Below are 18,347 nucleotides of genomic sequence, written 5' to 3'. Positions count from 1 at the left end.
TGGGAAATTTTCTCACCACTACACGCGCTCTGTCGCTACGTAAAAAAAGGCAGAGAAGAATAGCGGAGGAAAACGTACTGTCACTTCCGCTTTCGATTGAGGAGTCTATCCTCCTACTTCCGTATTTGCTTCAAAAACCAGTTGGGCCGTATTTATTCGCCGCTAAACATATGATGAATGACCCCAACAGTGCAAAGTAAGGGGGTTGATTATATAAGACGTCACGCATTTTTAGTAGTTTGGATCCAAATCACTTGAACGCACAGTGCGCCGTACTTCCTACTTCCCAGCTACTAAAAGTGTAGTATAAAAATAAAACAACAGACGTTTGGTTTCCCTGTTTTGGGGGAAAGTCTCGATCTTACTCAGCAGACATCAGCATGTTCTGGCTGATATCCGTTGGACAGGAACAGAGCTATAAAACATATAAAAAAGGAAACCTCCACCAACGCACAAGTGAGCAGGTGAATGAGAGGGAGAAGAGTTGAAGTCTTTCCTGCTCTACCATCAGGCTTTTCAATTTGCTAACTTATTGCAGAACACCTTTTGCATATGTGCACGCCAAGTATTTTATTGTATCTTATTACATTTTTATTACATTATATGTGTTTTATTAGTTTTTTACGAGTACAATTTTAAGGTTTATTTAAGGTTTCCTAGGGACAGATACAGATGTCTTTATGTCTTTATTCTATCTTTATGTGTGGTTGTCCTGTTTTGACTGTGGGTGTAGCTGCCATTACAAAGTAATTACCTGTGAAGGATCAATAAAGTATCTTTAAAAGAAAATATCAGCACAGTCAGGAAACAGGAAAAACTCAGAACAGACAGAATGGCTACCAATGAAATACCACAAAGCACACTGACTGAACAAGAACAATGGTTTATTCTCTCAGTATTTACTGTTGGGACGTTTGAATGCATCCTCCAAAGTTTATTGCAATAACATTGCATGAACCCTGTAATGAGGCAAGAAGTAAAAGATGGTGGCACATTCACTATACATTTATGTCAAAGATATACCTAAACTTCCACAGACAGTGTTGAGTATTACCTGATATTTAATATTTGTTTTACATCCTTAGTTGATATGGCCAGGAGAGGCCACAATCACAATATAATCAAGTTGGTTTCTAATATTTATCTGTTGCATTATCCGTTTGTTTGTTTTTTTCCATCTTGTATTTTGTATTTAACGTTAATTGTGATCTGATCTTGTCAAGGACATTCTCTTCTCCCCTTTTCATAAGCACTGGATAAAAAGTACCTGTACTGTACTTTTTATCCAGTGCTTCTGACATGGCAGGAAAGCTGCCTGGAATGCTGACACACACATCTCCACACACACTCACACAGAAACAGAGAGAGAGAGAGAGAGAGAGAGAGGGGGAGAGGGATACATGTAGAGAGTAAATGTTTCAGTCTGTGTCTCTCAGTGTTGAGGGAGAAGATGATGACTTCAGTTTCTTCACAGAGGTCTTTCTATTTTCCCACTCAGAGTTCTAAAGACATTGAAAAGTCTCAGTAACTTGCTGAGGAGAATTTCATTTTCATTTTGGTTCTGAATTCCACTGCAATGTCAGGTGAACCTCTAGTAACAGGCTCCTTTGTGGCAGTGGACTATGTGGTTTTTGCTTCCATGCTGATGGTGTCTGCTACCATTGGGGTGTACTATGCCTGGGTGGACAGAGAGAAGACAAGCACTGGAGAATTCCTAATTGGGGGCAGAAGACTGACGGCTGTGCCTGTCTCCTTGTCACTGACTGCCAGTTTCATGTCAGCTATCTCGGTGATTGGCAACCCAGCTGAGGTAAGACACAGAAGATGTCATTTATGCTGAAAAATCATATAGAACAAGTGCTATATACGTATGTCTCTACATATGCCTGGTTGTATAATAGCACTGTACTGTACTGCAACTGCAGAAATTTCCCTCTGGATAAATAAAGTTTTATCAAATCTTATCTTATATATCTTATCGAACCAATTTACTCTACATCCTTTTTTTTTAAGGTGTACCGCTATGGAGGCATGTTTGGATTTTTTGGTCTCTCCTATTTAGTGACAATGTTTGTCACCTCTGAGGTTTTTCTGCCAGTCTTCTACAGGCTGTCCATCACCAGCACTTATGAGGTGAGTGTGGTTTTGGTTTACATGTAATTGAGCAACATTAGTTTTTACGGTGGCCGAGAACCGCCACCGCTGCAAATAAAAGAAGCGCTGCAAAAATAAAAAGCTGGTGCAAAAATAAAAAAGGCGATGCAAATAAAAGAAAGTCTGCAAAAAAGAAACGCTACTGCAAATAAAAGAAAGTCTGCAAAAATAAAAAAGTCGGTGCAAAAATAAAAACGGTGATGCAAATAAAAAAGCCACAACGGAAGTGGGTTACCGGGGACTGTTTTTGCCGATGCACCTGTGTGAGTAGAAGACGACGCCGACGCACCTGTGTGAGGAGAAGAAGACGGCGACGACGACGACGAGAAGAAACTACGAGTAGGAAAACGAACTAGAAAGTAAGTGAACATGATAGTGTTTAATGTCGCTACGTGTACTTTTTAATGTGTTATTTGGTTAGGCCAGGTAACCCCAGGTTTGAAGGTGAACTGGAGAATGCCGGTGTATTGTTAGCTTCGGCTAACACGGGGAGACCACTAACCAGATGTCAGTTTGACATCATAGCTGGAGTTTGAGTTATTGGATGACATCGTTTTGTTAGCGTGATGCCATCACACTCATTTATTTAAGTAGCTTCAGATTCAAACAGCTTCAGCAGCATTGGAGACACACTTTCTGGACCAACATCTGACTGTGACTCTGTGAGTGAGCTCGTTTTGTGGTGACTATCTACAGTGAAGACAGCTTATTACTGTCGTTGTTGTTGTTTGTATCATTAATAATCATGCTAACAATAATCTAAGGCGTGGGTAACAGAAGTTATGTGGATGAATGTGAAGTTTAAGCTGTGTGGGGTGGCCAGGGACCTTTGAGAAAGAACCATGACCATAATGTCAGATTGAATCCTAAACTTGACTGTTTTTGCTTTGTCATTTACCAGGTCATGTTTTGTCCATTCTGTGGGGTGAACCTTCCATCCGTCCTGGTATATTGTGGCTCATGCTGTAGAAATGTCAGGTTCCTAAGGAGTCTTCAAGATGAAGGTACATTTCTTTCTGACAGTTAATGAGGTTCTTAAACATGATGGATTGCTATGCTTTTTCAGAGAATATACTGTCTGTTAGTCATGAATATACCACTTCATATGGTGAAATCCATAACAGAGGCATGTGGAATACAATGAATTTGAAGACATGAAAAATTAAGAAAGTTTCTTAGTCTAGTAGGCTACTGATCCCTGTAAAAAAATCCTATGCAACAATTTTGAGTGTTTTGCACTATGCTACTTTTATATAAAGACATTTTCAATTAATTAACTTTAACGAGTGCATTGAATAGCTTGATTCCTCAATAACTAATCACTAACTACCATGTCACCCACACATGATAATCTTAACAATCTCATTTATTCACCTCTGTAAAAATTGAAAATGTTCATTATGCAGTTCATCATTTAGCCTCTAATATAGTGTCCTCCGTCCTACCCCTCAGGTCCTGAAGCTAGTACTCCAGTGGATGAACTTATCCAAAAATATTTCACAGAGGGCCATAGTTATGAAATAATAGTGGACTTACTGAAAACCAAACACAACACATCAGTCAGTTTTCGCAATCTACAAAAAAGACTAAAACACGCAAGCCTGACCAGAAGGATCAACTACACTCCAATTGCTACTGTGCAGGCAGCTATTTCCGAGGAGCTAAAGGGATCAGGCCAGCTTTTAGGGTATAGAGCGATGTTGCAGATTCTGAAACGGAAACACTCTCTTGTCGTCAGACAAGACGATGCACCTAATGGCAGAGCTGGATCCATGTGGAACAGAGAATCGCTGCAGACGTAGATTTGTTCGAAGGGCATATCATTCAATGGGACCAAACGAAACCTGGCACGTTGATGGGTATAATAAATTAAAACCTTTTGGAATTGGCATAAGTGGCTGCATTGATGGCTTCTCCAGAAAAATTATGTGGCTGAATTGTGGAAAGACGAACAACGACCCTTCAGTAATTGCTCAAAACTACATCAACTGTGTAGTTGAGCATGGAGTTTTTCCAAAGCGGCTCCGCACAGATTGCGGCACTGAAAATGGAATAATGGCCGCCATTCAATGTACCATGAGATCAGAGCATGCAGACGAGTTTGCAGGAGCTTAAAGCCACATGTATGGCACTTCAACATCCAACCAGCGGATTGAAAGCTGGTTCCGGAAACAAAGGTTTCTGTCACTTTTAATTCATTTATGTTTTACTTGACCCTGGATTATTGTATTTGCTGTATGCATTTATATTATTTCTCAGTTTAATGTATATTGCTGTGCTTTTTAAAGGAAAGGGTATATTGTAGTGAAATCTCCAAAAGGCATGAGTCAGTAGTAAGTGGACTTGTACATTAATCTAAACCTCTTGAAGAACGATGACCTGGATGAATTTGTGTTTTCTATCTAGGAGCCAATTTTGGATGGATCTGTTCAGTGACTTGAGGGAGAGGCATCTCTTCAATGGCAGCCCTGCAAACACAAAGTTCACCTCCTGGAGTCACCTTATTTATTATTAATTACGTAAAAACTGAAATAATGTGGTGCTCTAAAATGTGGGTACTTAACTGCACTTGAAAATATTTTGTAACATTTTGATTATAAAATTTAAGATTCACAATAAAGTTTTCCCTCATGTGCAATGCTTTCTCTAATATTTGATACTTAGTTTAACCTAAGATCATTGCTTGTCTTTGGGTCTCTGCATCCTTGTCCTGTAAGAAACTCTGGAGATAATTGTAATGACCATGAAAGTGAAACTTAATTGATGTGTTGCTCAGTGTGAACACTTTCCTGTACTTGCTCCTAGCAATTGTGGTTTCCCAGCATCTGCCCAAACCCTGAACCACATCACCAGCATCATGCCAGTGCCAGCAACTCCTGCTGGGGATGAGCATGAAACTCTTTTTGGAGAACTGCAACGACAGAGTGGTGTAAGAGCTCCTTTGCAGTGGGAATCAGCTGTAGAGAACTACATCACCCTGAAAAACATGGCTGGTCTGTAAAAATTTTAGGGACATATTTGTGTTGTGACAACACCAAAACAAACTTCTTTTTATGTGTTGTATTTGCTGCTGCTGTATATTGCTGCTGTCATTTTCTTCTCTCCCCTGTCATTTGGCAGAGGCTTTTGTCCAAAGCAACGTACAAATGTCTGTAATAAAGTTGTCTATGCCTGAAAAAATCTTAAAAAAAAAAAAAAAGAACAGTCTGTAGTTTTTTTATTTATTTTTTATTTAAAGAAACAAGCTGAAGCTGCAAGCACATTCCTGATATCAAATACAATAAAAATGTGCGGTCTTGACAACAGTCTAAAAATGAAATGTTTAATATAATGTACACAAACATGGATCTCTAGGTCAGAGCGTGACACATTCTTTTAAGTAGTTTAAGCCTTGATTGTGTGACAATATTTTCAGACAAGGCTAAGTGTGAACGATAGACTATGTTTCGGAGCTACAATTACCAGAGCTGCTGAATCAGTGCTTGACTCTCCATCTGCAGGTTCCCATATCTGGAAGTAAAAAACAATATATCAGTGAGCACTTCAAATTTGATTGACAGAACTAGAGCTGAACAAATTTGAACATAAATATTGAAGTTTGTAAAATATGTGTAGGCCAGGACACTGCAACATTTACTGTAATTTAAAATGCTATTTTGGCACGTTTCATCAGAAACATGGCTTCTATGTAAAATCTAGAAACATTTTCATTTTCAGACAGAACTTACAATATAATCAATGTAAGACACAACAAATGTGGCACTCACCAATGTATCAGCTGCACTGAATTCTGCAGAGCTTGGACTCATGATGATCACCTCTGAATCCGACAAAGTAGTTTCGGAGGCTGCTGGTGTCCACAAAAAGGACAATTCATTATGATCTGCAAAAAACAAACAAAAAAAACAAGTATCATTAGGTTGCTTTGGACTTAAATTGCATGAACATTTTAGCCGTCAGTTCAATACCTCAATCTGACATTATGGTCATGGTATTTTCACAAAAGTCCCTGGCCACCTCACACAGCTTAAACTTCACATTCATCCAAATAACTATTGTTACCCACGCCTTAGATTATTGTTAGCATGACTATTAATGATACAAGCAACAACAACAACGATAGTAATAAGCTGTAGCCGTCAGTTGCTTCCACTCTCGTTAGTGGTCTCCCCGTGTTAGCCGAAGCTAACAATACACCGGCATTCTCCAGTTCAACTTCAAACCTGGGGTTACCTGGCCTAACCAAATAACACATTAAAAAGTACACGTAGCGACATTAAACACTATCATGTTCACTTACTTTCTAGTTCGTTTTCCTATTCGTAGTTTCTTCTCGTCGTCGTCGCCGTCTTCTTCTCCTCACACAGGTGCGTCGGCGTCGTCTTCTACTCACACAGGTGCATCGGCAAAAACAGTCCCCGGTAACCCTCTTCCGTTGTGGCTTTTTTATTTGCATCACCGTTTTTATTTTTGCACCGACTTTTTTATTTTTGCAGACTTTCTTTTATTTGCAGTAGCGTTTCTTTTTTGCAGACTTTCTTTTATTTGCATCGCCTTTTTTATTTTTGCACCAGCTTTTTATTTTTGCACACCAGCTTTTTTATTTTTGCAGCGCTTCTTTTATTTGCAGCGGTGGCGGTTCTCGGCCACCGTAAGTTTTGCTTTAAAATGCTTATTTGGTGAAAGGATACTTTGCCTTTATTGGAGTTTTCTTTGCAGCCCATTGGGTAGATTTAGAAGTTGTTCTGTAAAAAAATGTCATCTGCAAACTTCCCTCAAAGAAATCCTCAAATGTAATGGAAATGGAAATAGGATTGTGTTTCTCTAACTGTCAATGTGTAAAGGGAGAATTTGTACTTGTGGAATATTACTGTATATATCTGTATATACTGTTGCCTAAAGCATACTTTTACACCTACCATTTGACCCAGCACCACCTTTTGTTTTCTCTCTTGTTTGTGTCAAGTACCTGGAGCTCCGTTTCAGCAGACTAATCCGTCTGATAGGAACTGTCCTCTTCATTGTTCAGACAGTGAGTAAGAACACACTCAGAGCACATAATGGCAGCTCTTTGACCTCTGTGGATCAAACTTCAAATCCTTCACCTGAGAGTCTCTCTGATTTGGTATTATATGTCTGTGTGTCATAGGTCCTTTACACTGGAATTGTCATTTATGCCCCGGCTCTTGCTTTAACCCAAGGTATGGAGGTTTCAGCCCACAGTGGTCAGAGTCACATCACATTCCTGCATGAGGACACTTACAAACCTGCAAACCAATGTTGCTTGGCTTTCTTCTCGTCAGTGATCACAGACTGAACCCCACCCCCACCCCCTCTCTCTCTCTCTCTCTCTCTCTCTCTCTCTCTCTCTCTCTCTCTCTCTCTCTCTCTCTCTCTCCAGTAACTGGGTTTAATCTGTGGGGTGCTGTCATCTCAACAGGTTTGGTCTGCACCTTCTACTGCACATTGGTATGTTGAAAAACAACAACTGCTCATCTGCTCTGCTGTGTACATACATACATATGATATATAGTGTAACAATACATGAATGTTAATTCATATATATAATATATAATACGTACAATTGGTGGTAATAAATTAGTAATATTCTAAAACTAAAGACTGCATTTCCCATTTTATGACAAATACTCCAGTATTTGAGTCGTCAAATATTTCTTCAGTTGTTATTTGTCAAGGTTCAAAAGCTTGAAACTGGAAACGTCTTGACACACTCGCTCATGAGGTGGAATGTTTTTTATTTTATTTCGCTCAGAGGCTGCACTTGCACCTCTTGTAATGCTGAATTACTCATTCAGACAGAGGGCACATGAGGTCATACATGACTCATTTAGGCCAGGCCAGGTGCAGAAAACACTCTAATTTGCCCAATTCAGTATAACTCTCCCAATGATTAGTGCAACTCAATCTGATCCCTTTCAGTGATTGCGGATACAACAAGTCCCTTGAAACTAATAGAGTAAATGCTGACGGAATAAACAGAGTTAAGCAATGTTCACAATTGCCAGTTTACTTACTAGGAGACTTCAGCAGCCAATCACAATGTGATCAGCCTGAAGGTCAAAATAAAAAATGATTCCAAATTTGCCATGAGAAAGAAGTAAAACGCACATTTTTCATGTTAGTCAGCCTTAAAGGTGTGACACCTGTCTGTGGTCTCCATTGTTACAGGGTGGTCTGAAAGCAGTTGTGTGGACAGATGTGTTCCAGGTAAGCTTCTGAATGGAGGGCATACGCAAGGACTGGTTGGGTGTTGTATGACTCACACACCACTGTGGCATGCTTGTGTTTTGGTTTGGTTTGGTCAAAGATAACTGCATAGATCCTGTCATTATGTGTGGTTACTACACTACAGTTAAAATTAGAGCCAACAGTGGGACCAAAGCCAGATCAGATCAAGTAATCAAACCTTATTTATCCTCAACTTTGCATCTAGGTCGGAATCATGCTTGCAGGCTTCCTGTCCGTCCTTGTCAGATCTGTGATTTTACAAGGTGGCATCAATGCCGTCATTGCTGACGCAGAAGAAGGAGGGAGACTCAACATGTGGGAGTGAGTCTGTCAGAAAATGCATTTTCAAAACAAGTTTGAAACACATCCTGTATTGGACACCACCTTCTCTTTCGCCAGCTTTGACATGAACCCTCTGAGGAGACACACATTTTGGACAGTAACCATCGGGGGGATATTTGTGTGGGTCAGCATCTATGGCATCAACCAGGCCCAAGTTCAGAGATACATCTCCTGCAAGAACATCACTCACGCCCGCCTGTGAGTCATCTTTGACTCCCACAAAACAGAACTGTCTTTTGTACACATGTCCATCTCTCCGTTTACCTTTGAAAGTGTCTCCTTGTGTCTGTTCCAGATCTCTGTACATCAACCTGTTAGGGCTGTGGTGCATCCTGCTCTGCTCCGTGTTTGTGGGATTTTGCCTTTACTCAGTCTTCAAGAAGTGTGACCCATGGACGGCTGGACTGGTCTCTGCTCCAGATCAGGTAAGATGGGGAGACACAACAGTAGAGAGATGCACAGTAATGATCCTGGGTTATATTCTCATTTGATAACCACATCAGTGTTACACACTCACTGACCTTTTTAACATCTAATTCAAGTTTCTCTATAGCCTCAATACTAAATCTCCATTAATCCTGATGCTGTATCTTAATCCACTGTCATTCCTCTACCACAGCTGGTGGCGTATTTAGTGATAGACATCTTCAGAGACTATCCTGGCCTCCCTGGACTGTTTGTTGCAGCAGCATATAGCGGCTCTCTGAGGTTAGAACAGGATTTTATTTATTTGAATCAGACCAGAATCAATTATAGGCTGCACACCTTACCTGTACATTGTTCTTTTTGTCAGCAGCTTGTACATTTCTACAGGAAGCTAATTTTATACTTCATGTCTCGTTCTTATATATTGTAATTTCTCAGTTTTTATGTAGCATTGTCAGTATTTTACTAGATTTGGTCTGTTATCTCTTAGAACATCTCAAAAACTACCTACAAGAGTGCCAGTTACATTAGTGTAGAGTAGACAATGATACAGACCTAGTGATTGTTTGATGATGATGTTGATCCAATGGCACCATCATGTGGCCACTTTTCACTTAACAGTGAGTGCAAAATTAATTTATTTCCAGGGGCTCAAGACAGATGTAGTAATTATTCAAAATATTATGGGATTTGGCCCATAGTTGGCACTACAGCAGCATCATAAATTTACACACCCATAACTTTGTGGTGATGAGTGTGACAGTTTAGTACAATCCCTACTTGTCTCAACACTTAATATTCCTGAACATAATTTAAGTATCCTTAGAAATCATATTGTTGCATTATCTCTTGGGATGTATGGATTTGTGTGACGTTTGCTGTTATGTCCACCTCAGTACTGTGTCCTCCAGTGTCAATGCACTGGCTGCAGTGACAGTAGAGGACGTGATCAAACCACACACCAAAATGTCTGAGAAACACCTGGCCTGGACCTCCAAAGGACTGAGTGAGTAGATTGTCCACATCTATGTATTTGTTACTGCTGGAAACATTGTCTATTTGTCTATTTATACCATCGTGTAGTTCTGGTAAGTAAAGTTTGATGTTGTTGCAGGTTTGGTTTATGGGGTTTCATGCATTGGAATGGCTGGGCTGGCCTCACTCATGGAAGGAGTGTTACAGGTGAATTGGAAGTAAAAAGGATGAAGAACGTATGCAGTTTGTCAAAGTACTACTACTACTATTACATCAAACCTATTATTTGATTGCCCTTTGTTGATGAAATTAGTCACAGGGGGAATCTAAGTTTTACTGTAGGTCTGTAGGAGAGAAAGTGATATTGATCACATAAAAAGTGGACTGGGTACAAAACACAATAAATCTAAATGATTGTTTGATGTATCAAGCCGTGCTGGTAAGTTACAGTGCTTGATTGATAGGTTCTGAGCCTGATATGTACGCAAAGACTTGCAGTTCAATGTGTCCCTATGATCTGTGAGTTTCAAACAAAGTACGTTTTAAATTGAATTATTAGTACTTATGGTTACTGAAATTGAAGTACTACTAAGGTAAGCATGATGGTGATGAGCTGATGTGTTCCCCAGTCTGACCTGTAGATCTGTGTCTCTGCTTGTACAGGCAGCTGTCAGTATCTTTGGTATCATTGGTGGTCCTTTACTCGGACTGTTCTCATTGGGCATCCTCTGCCCATTTGCTAATTCTAAAGTAAGTCAAATGTAATTTTGTGCGAGAAAACAAAACAAGTGTATATTAGTACTTGTGAAGCTGCACAAAGCAAATATTTGGTGTTTTTAAAATGATGAATACACTCCTAATCAATCTACAGAATCCTCATTTTAGAATTTCTTCTAAATAAACTGATTGATGTATTATTTATTTTTGCATTTATAATTAGAGAGATTCATTGATTAAAAATCTTTGACAGGGAGCTTTGTCAGGACTTTTGTCAGGGCTGGTTGTGTCCCTGTGGGTGGGGATCGGCGCCCAGATATACCCTCCCTCTCCTGAGATGACCCGGCCTCTGACACTGTCCACTGAAGGCTGTAACTTCACCATCACAGGAGACCTCAACTGGACCTCCACTGCTCTGCCAACAGAGACAAGCACCATCACCATGACAACAGATGACAAGTGAGTGGTGTAACTGGGAACAATGAATTGCTGAGTCTGAAAATCGTTGTCATTTTTTTGTGGATCAAAATCAATGAATAAAATCTTAAGGAATAAAAATCAGGCATATTTTTCCTACGATGTATTCTTACATAATATAATACATAGTGGACAACCTAACGTAGCAAAAAAGGAAAAAAAATGTAAGAATTGTGATTTTGTGTCTGTATGTGCTGTGGACGGTTTTGCCCCTAATAAACCAATTTGGCATTTGTATTTTTTCCTCGGCAGACCTCTGCTGGCAGACACCTGGTACTCTCTGTCCTATCTCTACTTCGGACCCCTCGGAGCTCTAACAGCTTTCAGTGTGGGAATAATAATCAGCCTGATCTCAGGTACATGATTATTGAACTCTGTAGACCTTATTTGTACTGAAATCGGATATTCTGCAAGATGTATTAAGTCTTCAAAAACATACATAGTGCAAAGGTTATAGAGGTTTTTAGGGTTTATTTTCTGTTACAACTTTACATTTCCAGGAGGCTGGAAGTTGAAGGTGGAATCCAGACTCATGTTAATGAAAGAAGATACAACTTCCTATTACGTATATAAGTTTTTCAAGGAGAAAGTAAGTGATGTTACAGTGACATCAGTACGGTATATGTTGTATCCTCTACAGATGTCCACTTATACTTTGTTGTCTTTCTTTTTAAGGTGTTTGGATACAAAGGAAAGCTCGACCTGACAAAGAACAGAGAGGAGAAATTTGGCAACACTAATATTGCTTTCTGTGACGTTGAGCTCAAATAGTAAAGTGTCAAATCCATCTGTATGAGTATTTCTTGATGAATAATTCTCCTCTTTGGCATGTGTTTGTTTAATTTAGGGGGTTCATATTCATACTATTAATCAAAATCGAGCAATGTCTTTGATGGAATTGATTTACTGTAACAATAAGTGATTTAATGTAATTTATTAAACACGGGACATTTTGTCTTTAAATACACAATAGTGCCACATTTGTTTTGTTGTTCATCCGATGCATGGTGATACAATCATAATGCAGCAGAAAATCTGCCCTGCCAGCTGCCATCAGACTGTTGAGTGCCTTTAACTGATTTATACTTGAGTACTAGATCGTATCTTATTATACTCTATAATCTTTACATGTGTTTTTATTGTTTTTTTATTAGTACAATTTTAGGGTTTACTTAAGATTTCCTAAGGACAAGTAGAAATGTTGTTCTTTATGTTATGTGTGGTTGTCTTGTTCTGCCTGTGGATGTTGCAGACAGAATATATACCAATGAAATACCATAAAGTACATTGACTGAACAAGAACAATGGCTTATTCTCTAGGTGGTGGATGTTTTAAAACACCCTCCCAAAGTTTATTGCAATAACATTGGATGAACCCTGTAAAGAGGCAGTAAAAGATGGTGGAACATTCACTACAGATCAAAGTCAAGGACATACCTGCATTTCAACAATGATTATTTACTCATTGCATGATCTTTTTTTGTTTGGTTTGTTTGTTTTTTTCCATTTTGTATTCAGTGATGATTATAGTTATCTGATCTTCTCGAGGAAATTCTCTTCTCAACTTCTCAGATGCACTGGAGAAGAAGTCCAGCACAAGAAGAACAATGCAAGAAAGCTGCCAGGAATGCAGACAGACAGACAGACAGACAGACAGACAGACAGACAGACAGACAGACAGACACACACACACACACACACACACACACACACACACACACACCGAGAGCGAGAGAGAGGGATACATGTAGAGAGTAAATGTTTCAGTCTGTGTCTCTAGGTGTTGAGGGAGAAGATGATGAGGAGGTCTCTCTATTTTCCCACTCAGAGTTCTAAAGACATTGAAAAGTCTCAGTAACTGTATGAGGAGAATTTCATTTTCATTTTGGTTCTGAATTCCACTGCAATGTCAGGTGAACCTCTAGTAACAGGCTCCTTTGTGGCAGTGGACTATGTGGTTTTTGCTTCCATGCTGATGGTGTCTGCTGCCATTGGGGTGTACTATGCCTGGGTGGACAGAGAGAAGACAAGCACTGGAGAATTCCTAATTGGGGGCAGAAGACTGACGGCTGTGCCTGTCTCCTTGTCCCTGACTGCCGGCTTCATGTCAGCCATCTCGGTGCTGGGCAACCCAGCTGAGGTAAGACACAGAAGATGTCATTCATACTGCAAAATCAAATAGAACAAGTCCTATCTATGTCTCTGATTCACCCTTTTTGAAGATACTTTGCCGGATTTTTTTGCAATCAGGGTGAGATGATTCTGTTTGATCTCACTGTATTACTCTTGTTCAAGGATTCCATTTAATATCAATATAAGACAGAGACAATGAGGTTCAATAAATGTCTGGCTGATGTTTTGAGGGATAAACCACTTTAATTCAGTGGTACAAATGTTAAAAATTATGTCAAGTAATTAAGAAAGAATCTCTATACAGAAACCAATTGAATGAAAATGTGTAAAGAGATGAAAGAGATGAAAGAGATTACAGGTCGTTCTGTAGCTGCGCCAGGGGAGGAACTTCCATCTTATCAGAGGATGAATGGAATTAAAGTATTTGGTAGAAAGCCAATTTCTGCACACAAACTGGAATACCAGCCTACCTGGAAGCTGCATAGCCATTAAAAATCCTACAAGATCGCTGATTACTCACTGATTAATCACTGAAAAGAAGAAGAACACCGACTTTTACCAGTGGGTGGTGGACATGTTTGCAGTATGTTAGTATAATAAATGATTTGTTGAATGCATTCTGTCACAAAATAAATATAGTTTACTTTCAAACATTTCACAAGTACTCATACTGATACATTTGTCTGTGGGTATATAATTACTGATTTACTCATTCAAAACATCCCTTTTTTTAAAAGGTGTACCGCTATGGAGCCATCTTTGGACTTTTGGGTCTCTCCTATGTAGTAACAATATTTGTCACCTCTGAGGTTTTTCTGCCGGTCTTCTACAGGCTATCCATCACCAGCACCTATGAGGTAAGCGTGGTTTTGGTTTAATTGCAGTAAAGAATTGTGCAATATTAGTTAATTTCAAAATGCCAATTTGCTGAAAGGATTCTCTGCAACATTGGAGTTTTGCTGCAGCACATTGGTCTGATTTAGAAGTTGCTCTGCAGCAAATGTCATCGGCAAACGTAGCATTTTAGGGCAACAGTGGACTGAGAGTGAATACATCAGATGTACTGCACAGAGGATAAACAGTAGTAGACTGAGCACTGCTCCTTGGGGAACACCTGTTCCCAGAAGGAGACAACTGGAAATGTATCTATCCAGGAAATAGTTTTATCCTCAAATTGAAATATGATTTTCTTTTCTCTAATTGTCCTTAACCTTTTGTTTTCGCTCCTGTTTGTGTCAAGTACCTGGAGATTCGTTTCAGCAGAGCAGTCCGTCTGACAGGAACTGTGCTCTTCATTGTTCAGACAGTGAGTAAAGCAGTAATGGCAGCCCTTTGAGCTCTGTACATAAAACTTCAAATCTTTCATCTGAGAGCCATTGTATCTTCATATTATGACTCTCTGTGTCATAGGTACTTTTCACTGGCATTGTCATTTATGCCCCGGCTCTTGCTTTAGCTCAAGGTATGGAGGTTTCAGCCCACAGTGGTCAGAGTCACATCACATTCCTGCATGAGGACACTTACAAACCTGCAAACCAATGTTGCTTGGCTTTGCACTCGTCAGTGATCACAGACTGAACCCCCCCCCCCCCCCCCCCCCTCTCTCTCTCCAGTAACTGGGTTTAATCTGTGGGGTGCTGTCTTCTCAACAGGTTTGGTCTGCACCTTCTACTGCACATTGGTATGTTAAAAAAACAACTGCTCATCTGCTCTGCTGCGTACATATGTAATGGAGTGAGAGTAAAGCCTTCATCAAAAGTACTTAACTACCACACTACTCAAAAAGTTTGACCGCAGAATCACACAGTGGCTCAGTTTATTAGGAACGGAACTGCAGTCAACTCAGGAGAGGATGTTATAGAAACAGCCATAAACACGAGTTAAAGAACGACCAATAAAAAGAAGTACAACACATTTTCATGTGAGTCAGCCTTAAAGGTGTGACACCTGTCTGTGGTCTCCATTGTTACAGGGTGGTCTGAAAGCAGTGGTGTGGACAGATGTGTTCCAGGTAAGCTTCTGAATGGAGGACATACACAAGGAGTATTTGCGTACAAACCAGATCAAGTAATCAAACCGAATCTTTCCTCAATTTTACATCTATAGGTTGGAATCATGCTTGCAGGCTTCCTGTCTATCATGATCAGGTCTGTGATTTTACAAGGTGGCATCAATGCCATCATTGTCGACGCAGAAGAAGGAGGGAGACTCAACATGTGGGAGTGAGTCTGTCAGAAAATGCATTTGCTTTAGCAGAGCTTTTAGTTTGAAACACATCCTGTATTGGACACCACCTTCTCTTTCGCCAGCTTTGACATGAACCCTCTGAGGAGACACACATTTTGGACAGTAACCATCGGGGGGATATTTGTGTGGGTCAGCATCTATGGCATCAACCAGGCCCAAGTTCAGAGATACATCTCCTGCAAGAACATCACTCACGCCCGCCTGTGAGTCATCTTTGACTCCCACAAAACAGAACTGTCTTTTGTACACATGTCCATCTCTCCGTTTACCTTTGAAAGTGTCTCCTTGTGTCTGTTCCAGATCTCTGTACATCAACCTGTTAGGGCTGTGGTGCATCCTGCTCTGCTCCGTGTTTGTGGGATTTTGCCTTTACTCAGTCTTCAAGAAGTGTGACCCATGGACGGCTGGACTGGTCTCTGCTCCAGATCAGGTAAGATGGGGAGACACAACAGTAGAGAGATGCACAGTAATGATCCTGGGTTAGATTCTCATTTGATAACCTCTAACTTTTTACCATCTTATTTAAGTTTCTGTATAACAACATACCAAAACTCCATTCATCCTGGTCCTGTATCTTAATCCACTGTCATTCCTCTACCACAGCTGGTGCCGTATTTAGTGATGGACATCTTCAGAGACTATCCTGGCCTCCCTGGACTGTTTGTTGCAGCAACATACAGTGGCTCTCTGAGGTTAGAACAGCATTACATTTATTTTACTCAGACAAAAAATAATTCTGGGCTGCATACATTACCTGCGCATTGTTTCCTGTCTTTTGGATTTGTGTGACGTTTGCTGATATGTCCACCTCAGTACTGTGTCCTCCAGTGTCAATGCACTGGCTGCAGTGACAGTAGAGGACGTGATCAAACCACACACCAAAATGTCTGAGAAACACCTGGCCTGGACCTCCAAAGGACTGAGTGAGTGGATTGTCCTCATCTACTTATATATATCATCCAAAAACATTGTCTATTTGGCACCATTATGTTGTTCTTGTCAGTACATTTGATGGTGTTGCAGGTTTGGTATATGGGGTTGCATGCATTGCAATGGCGGGACTGGCTTCACTCATGGAAGGAGTGTTACAGGTGAAGTAGAAAAATAGTAGTAGTAATAATAGTTACAGTGCTTGATTGATAAGTTGTATACATGTATGTTCATGTAAGCAAGGATTTGGCACTTCAAGAGATTGCAATGATCTGTGTGTTTCACAAAATATGGTGAAATGAGCTGAGGTGTTTTTCAGTCTTATCTGTGTCTCTGCTTGTACAGGCAGTCATTAATATCTTTGGTATCATTGGTGGTCCTTTACTCGGACTGTTCTCATTGGGCATCCTCTGCCCATTTGCCAATTCCAAAGTAGGTCGGTCCTTATTTAATTGTGGTAACTGTCAACAGTGCAGCTATTGTGATTACCCTTAACTAATAGAAACATTCAGTCTGTAAAGTCTATGAAAAATGTGTATGTATGTATCAATTGCACAGTGTGGTATAACTATTACCTATGACTTTTGACCAGCAGCTGACTAATATATGGATTTATTTTTGCATTTATAATTAGAGAATTCCTGTAACCTACAATCTGCTCGCCTACAAGGGCAATGTGAGCCTTTTCATTGATTACAAATCTTTGACAGGGAGCTTTGTCAGGACTTTTGTCAGGGCTGGTTGTGTCCCTGTGGGTGGGGATCGGTGCCCAGTTATACCCTCCCTCTCCTGAGATGACCCGGCCTCTGACACTGTCCACTGAAGGCTGTAACTTCACCGTCACAGGAGACCTCAACTGGACTTCCACTGCTCTGCCAACAGAGACAAACACCATCACCATGACAACAGATGGCAAGTGAGTGGCGTAACTGGGAACAACAAATTGCTGAGTCTGAAAATCTTTGTGAAGTGCTTCATTACATTTTGTCATGGATCCAGATCTTAAGGAAGCAAAATCAGGCATATTTATCTCCCAATGTATCCTGTCTAGCTAACACATTATAAACAATCTAACAGAACAAAATGTAGAAATTTAAGAATTTCGATTTTGTGTCTGTACATAGATAATATCACCCCTCACACACACCAATTCTGGCATTTCGATTTTCAGCAGACCTCTGCTGGCAGACACCTGGTACTCTCTGTCCTATTTCTACCTTGGACCCCTCGGAGCTCTAACAGCTTTCAGTGTGGGAATGATAATCAGCCTGATCTCAGGTACACGATCAATAAACTCCGTAGACCTTAGTTGTGCTGATATTAGATATCTGCAGGATGGATTCAGTCTTCTGAAGGGTACAGAAGTATTTAAGGTGTTGTTCTGTTCAAAATGTTCCTTTCCAGGAGGCTGGAAGTTGAAAGTGGAATCCAGACTAATGTTGATGAAAGAAGACACAACTTCCTATTACGTATATAAGTTTTTGAAGGAGAAAGTAAGTGATGTTACAGTGATATCAGTACGGTTTATGTGTTATCCTCTACAGATGTCCACCTATACTTTGTTGTCTTTCTTTTAAGGTTACGGGACAGAGAAGCTCGACCTGACAAAGAACAGAGAGGAGAAAAACACTAATATTGCCTTCTGTGGCGATGAGTCGAATGCATCTGTATGAGTATTTTTTGATGAATAACTCTCC

General features: G+C 40.1%; 2 protein-coding genes and 2 long non-coding RNA genes across 5 annotated transcripts; 3 read left to right on the top strand and 1 right to left on the bottom strand.

The window, feature by feature from the left end:
* The first annotated feature begins 126 nt into the window (after positions 1-126).
* LOC143003391 (sodium-coupled monocarboxylate transporter 1-like) lies at positions 127-12,539 on the top strand. Its single transcript, XM_076154011.1, has 18 exons — positions 127-196; positions 1,584-1,810; positions 2,014-2,133; positions 7,121-7,186; positions 7,304-7,355; positions 7,556-7,623; positions 8,344-8,382; positions 8,609-8,724; positions 8,803-8,943; positions 9,041-9,170; positions 9,365-9,453; positions 10,068-10,177; positions 10,286-10,353; positions 10,810-10,896; positions 11,117-11,322; positions 11,593-11,696; positions 11,841-11,929; positions 12,016-12,539. The coding sequence occupies exons 1-18, from the start codon at positions 178-180 to the stop codon at positions 12,109-12,111; spliced, it is 1,827 nt and encodes a 608-aa protein (XP_076010126.1). The 5' UTR covers positions 127-177; the 3' UTR covers positions 12,112-12,539.
* Positions 2,365-6,063, top strand: LOC143000726 (uncharacterized). Of its 2 annotated transcripts, XR_012963647.1 has the most exons (4): positions 2,365-2,513; positions 3,056-3,158; positions 4,561-4,705; positions 4,960-6,063. It is a non-coding gene; the product is annotated as an uncharacterized LOC143000726 (long non-coding RNA). The 2 variants fall into 2 exon arrangements; XR_012963646.1 differs by lacking the exon at positions 4,960-6,063 and having other exon boundaries at positions 4,561-4,792.
* LOC143000736 (uncharacterized) lies at positions 5,527-6,703 on the bottom strand. Its single transcript, XR_012963648.1, has 3 exons — positions 6,455-6,703; positions 5,922-6,037; positions 5,527-5,664 (listed from the first exon to the last, which is right to left on the bottom strand). It is a non-coding gene; the product is annotated as an uncharacterized LOC143000736 (long non-coding RNA).
* Positions 12,540-13,246: 707 nt separating the features above from the next.
* Positions 13,247-18,323, top strand: LOC143003624 (sodium-coupled monocarboxylate transporter 1-like). The gene is made up of 17 exons (XM_076154399.1): positions 13,247-13,480; positions 14,211-14,330; positions 14,714-14,779; positions 14,884-14,935; positions 15,087-15,154; positions 15,446-15,484; positions 15,580-15,695; positions 15,783-15,923; positions 16,021-16,150; positions 16,324-16,412; positions 16,534-16,643; positions 16,744-16,811; positions 16,996-17,082; positions 17,361-17,566; positions 17,825-17,928; positions 18,055-18,147; positions 18,229-18,323. Exons 1-17 carry the CDS (start codon positions 13,247-13,249, stop codon positions 18,321-18,323), a joined length of 1,818 nt encoding a protein of 605 aa, XP_076010514.1.
* Positions 18,324-18,347: the final 24 nt, after the last annotated feature.

Source organism: Genypterus blacodes, unplaced genomic scaffold (genome assembly GCF_046128005.1).
Source record: "Genypterus blacodes isolate CSIRO-AG114 ecotype Tasmania unplaced genomic scaffold, CSIRO-AGI_Gbla_v1 ptg000007l_1, whole genome shotgun sequence".
Taxonomy (NCBI): Eukaryota; Metazoa; Chordata; class Actinopteri; order Ophidiiformes; family Ophidiidae; genus Genypterus; species Genypterus blacodes.
The sequence above is the reverse complement of the archived record's forward strand: the minus strand, read 5'-3'. Positions and strand labels throughout refer to the sequence as shown.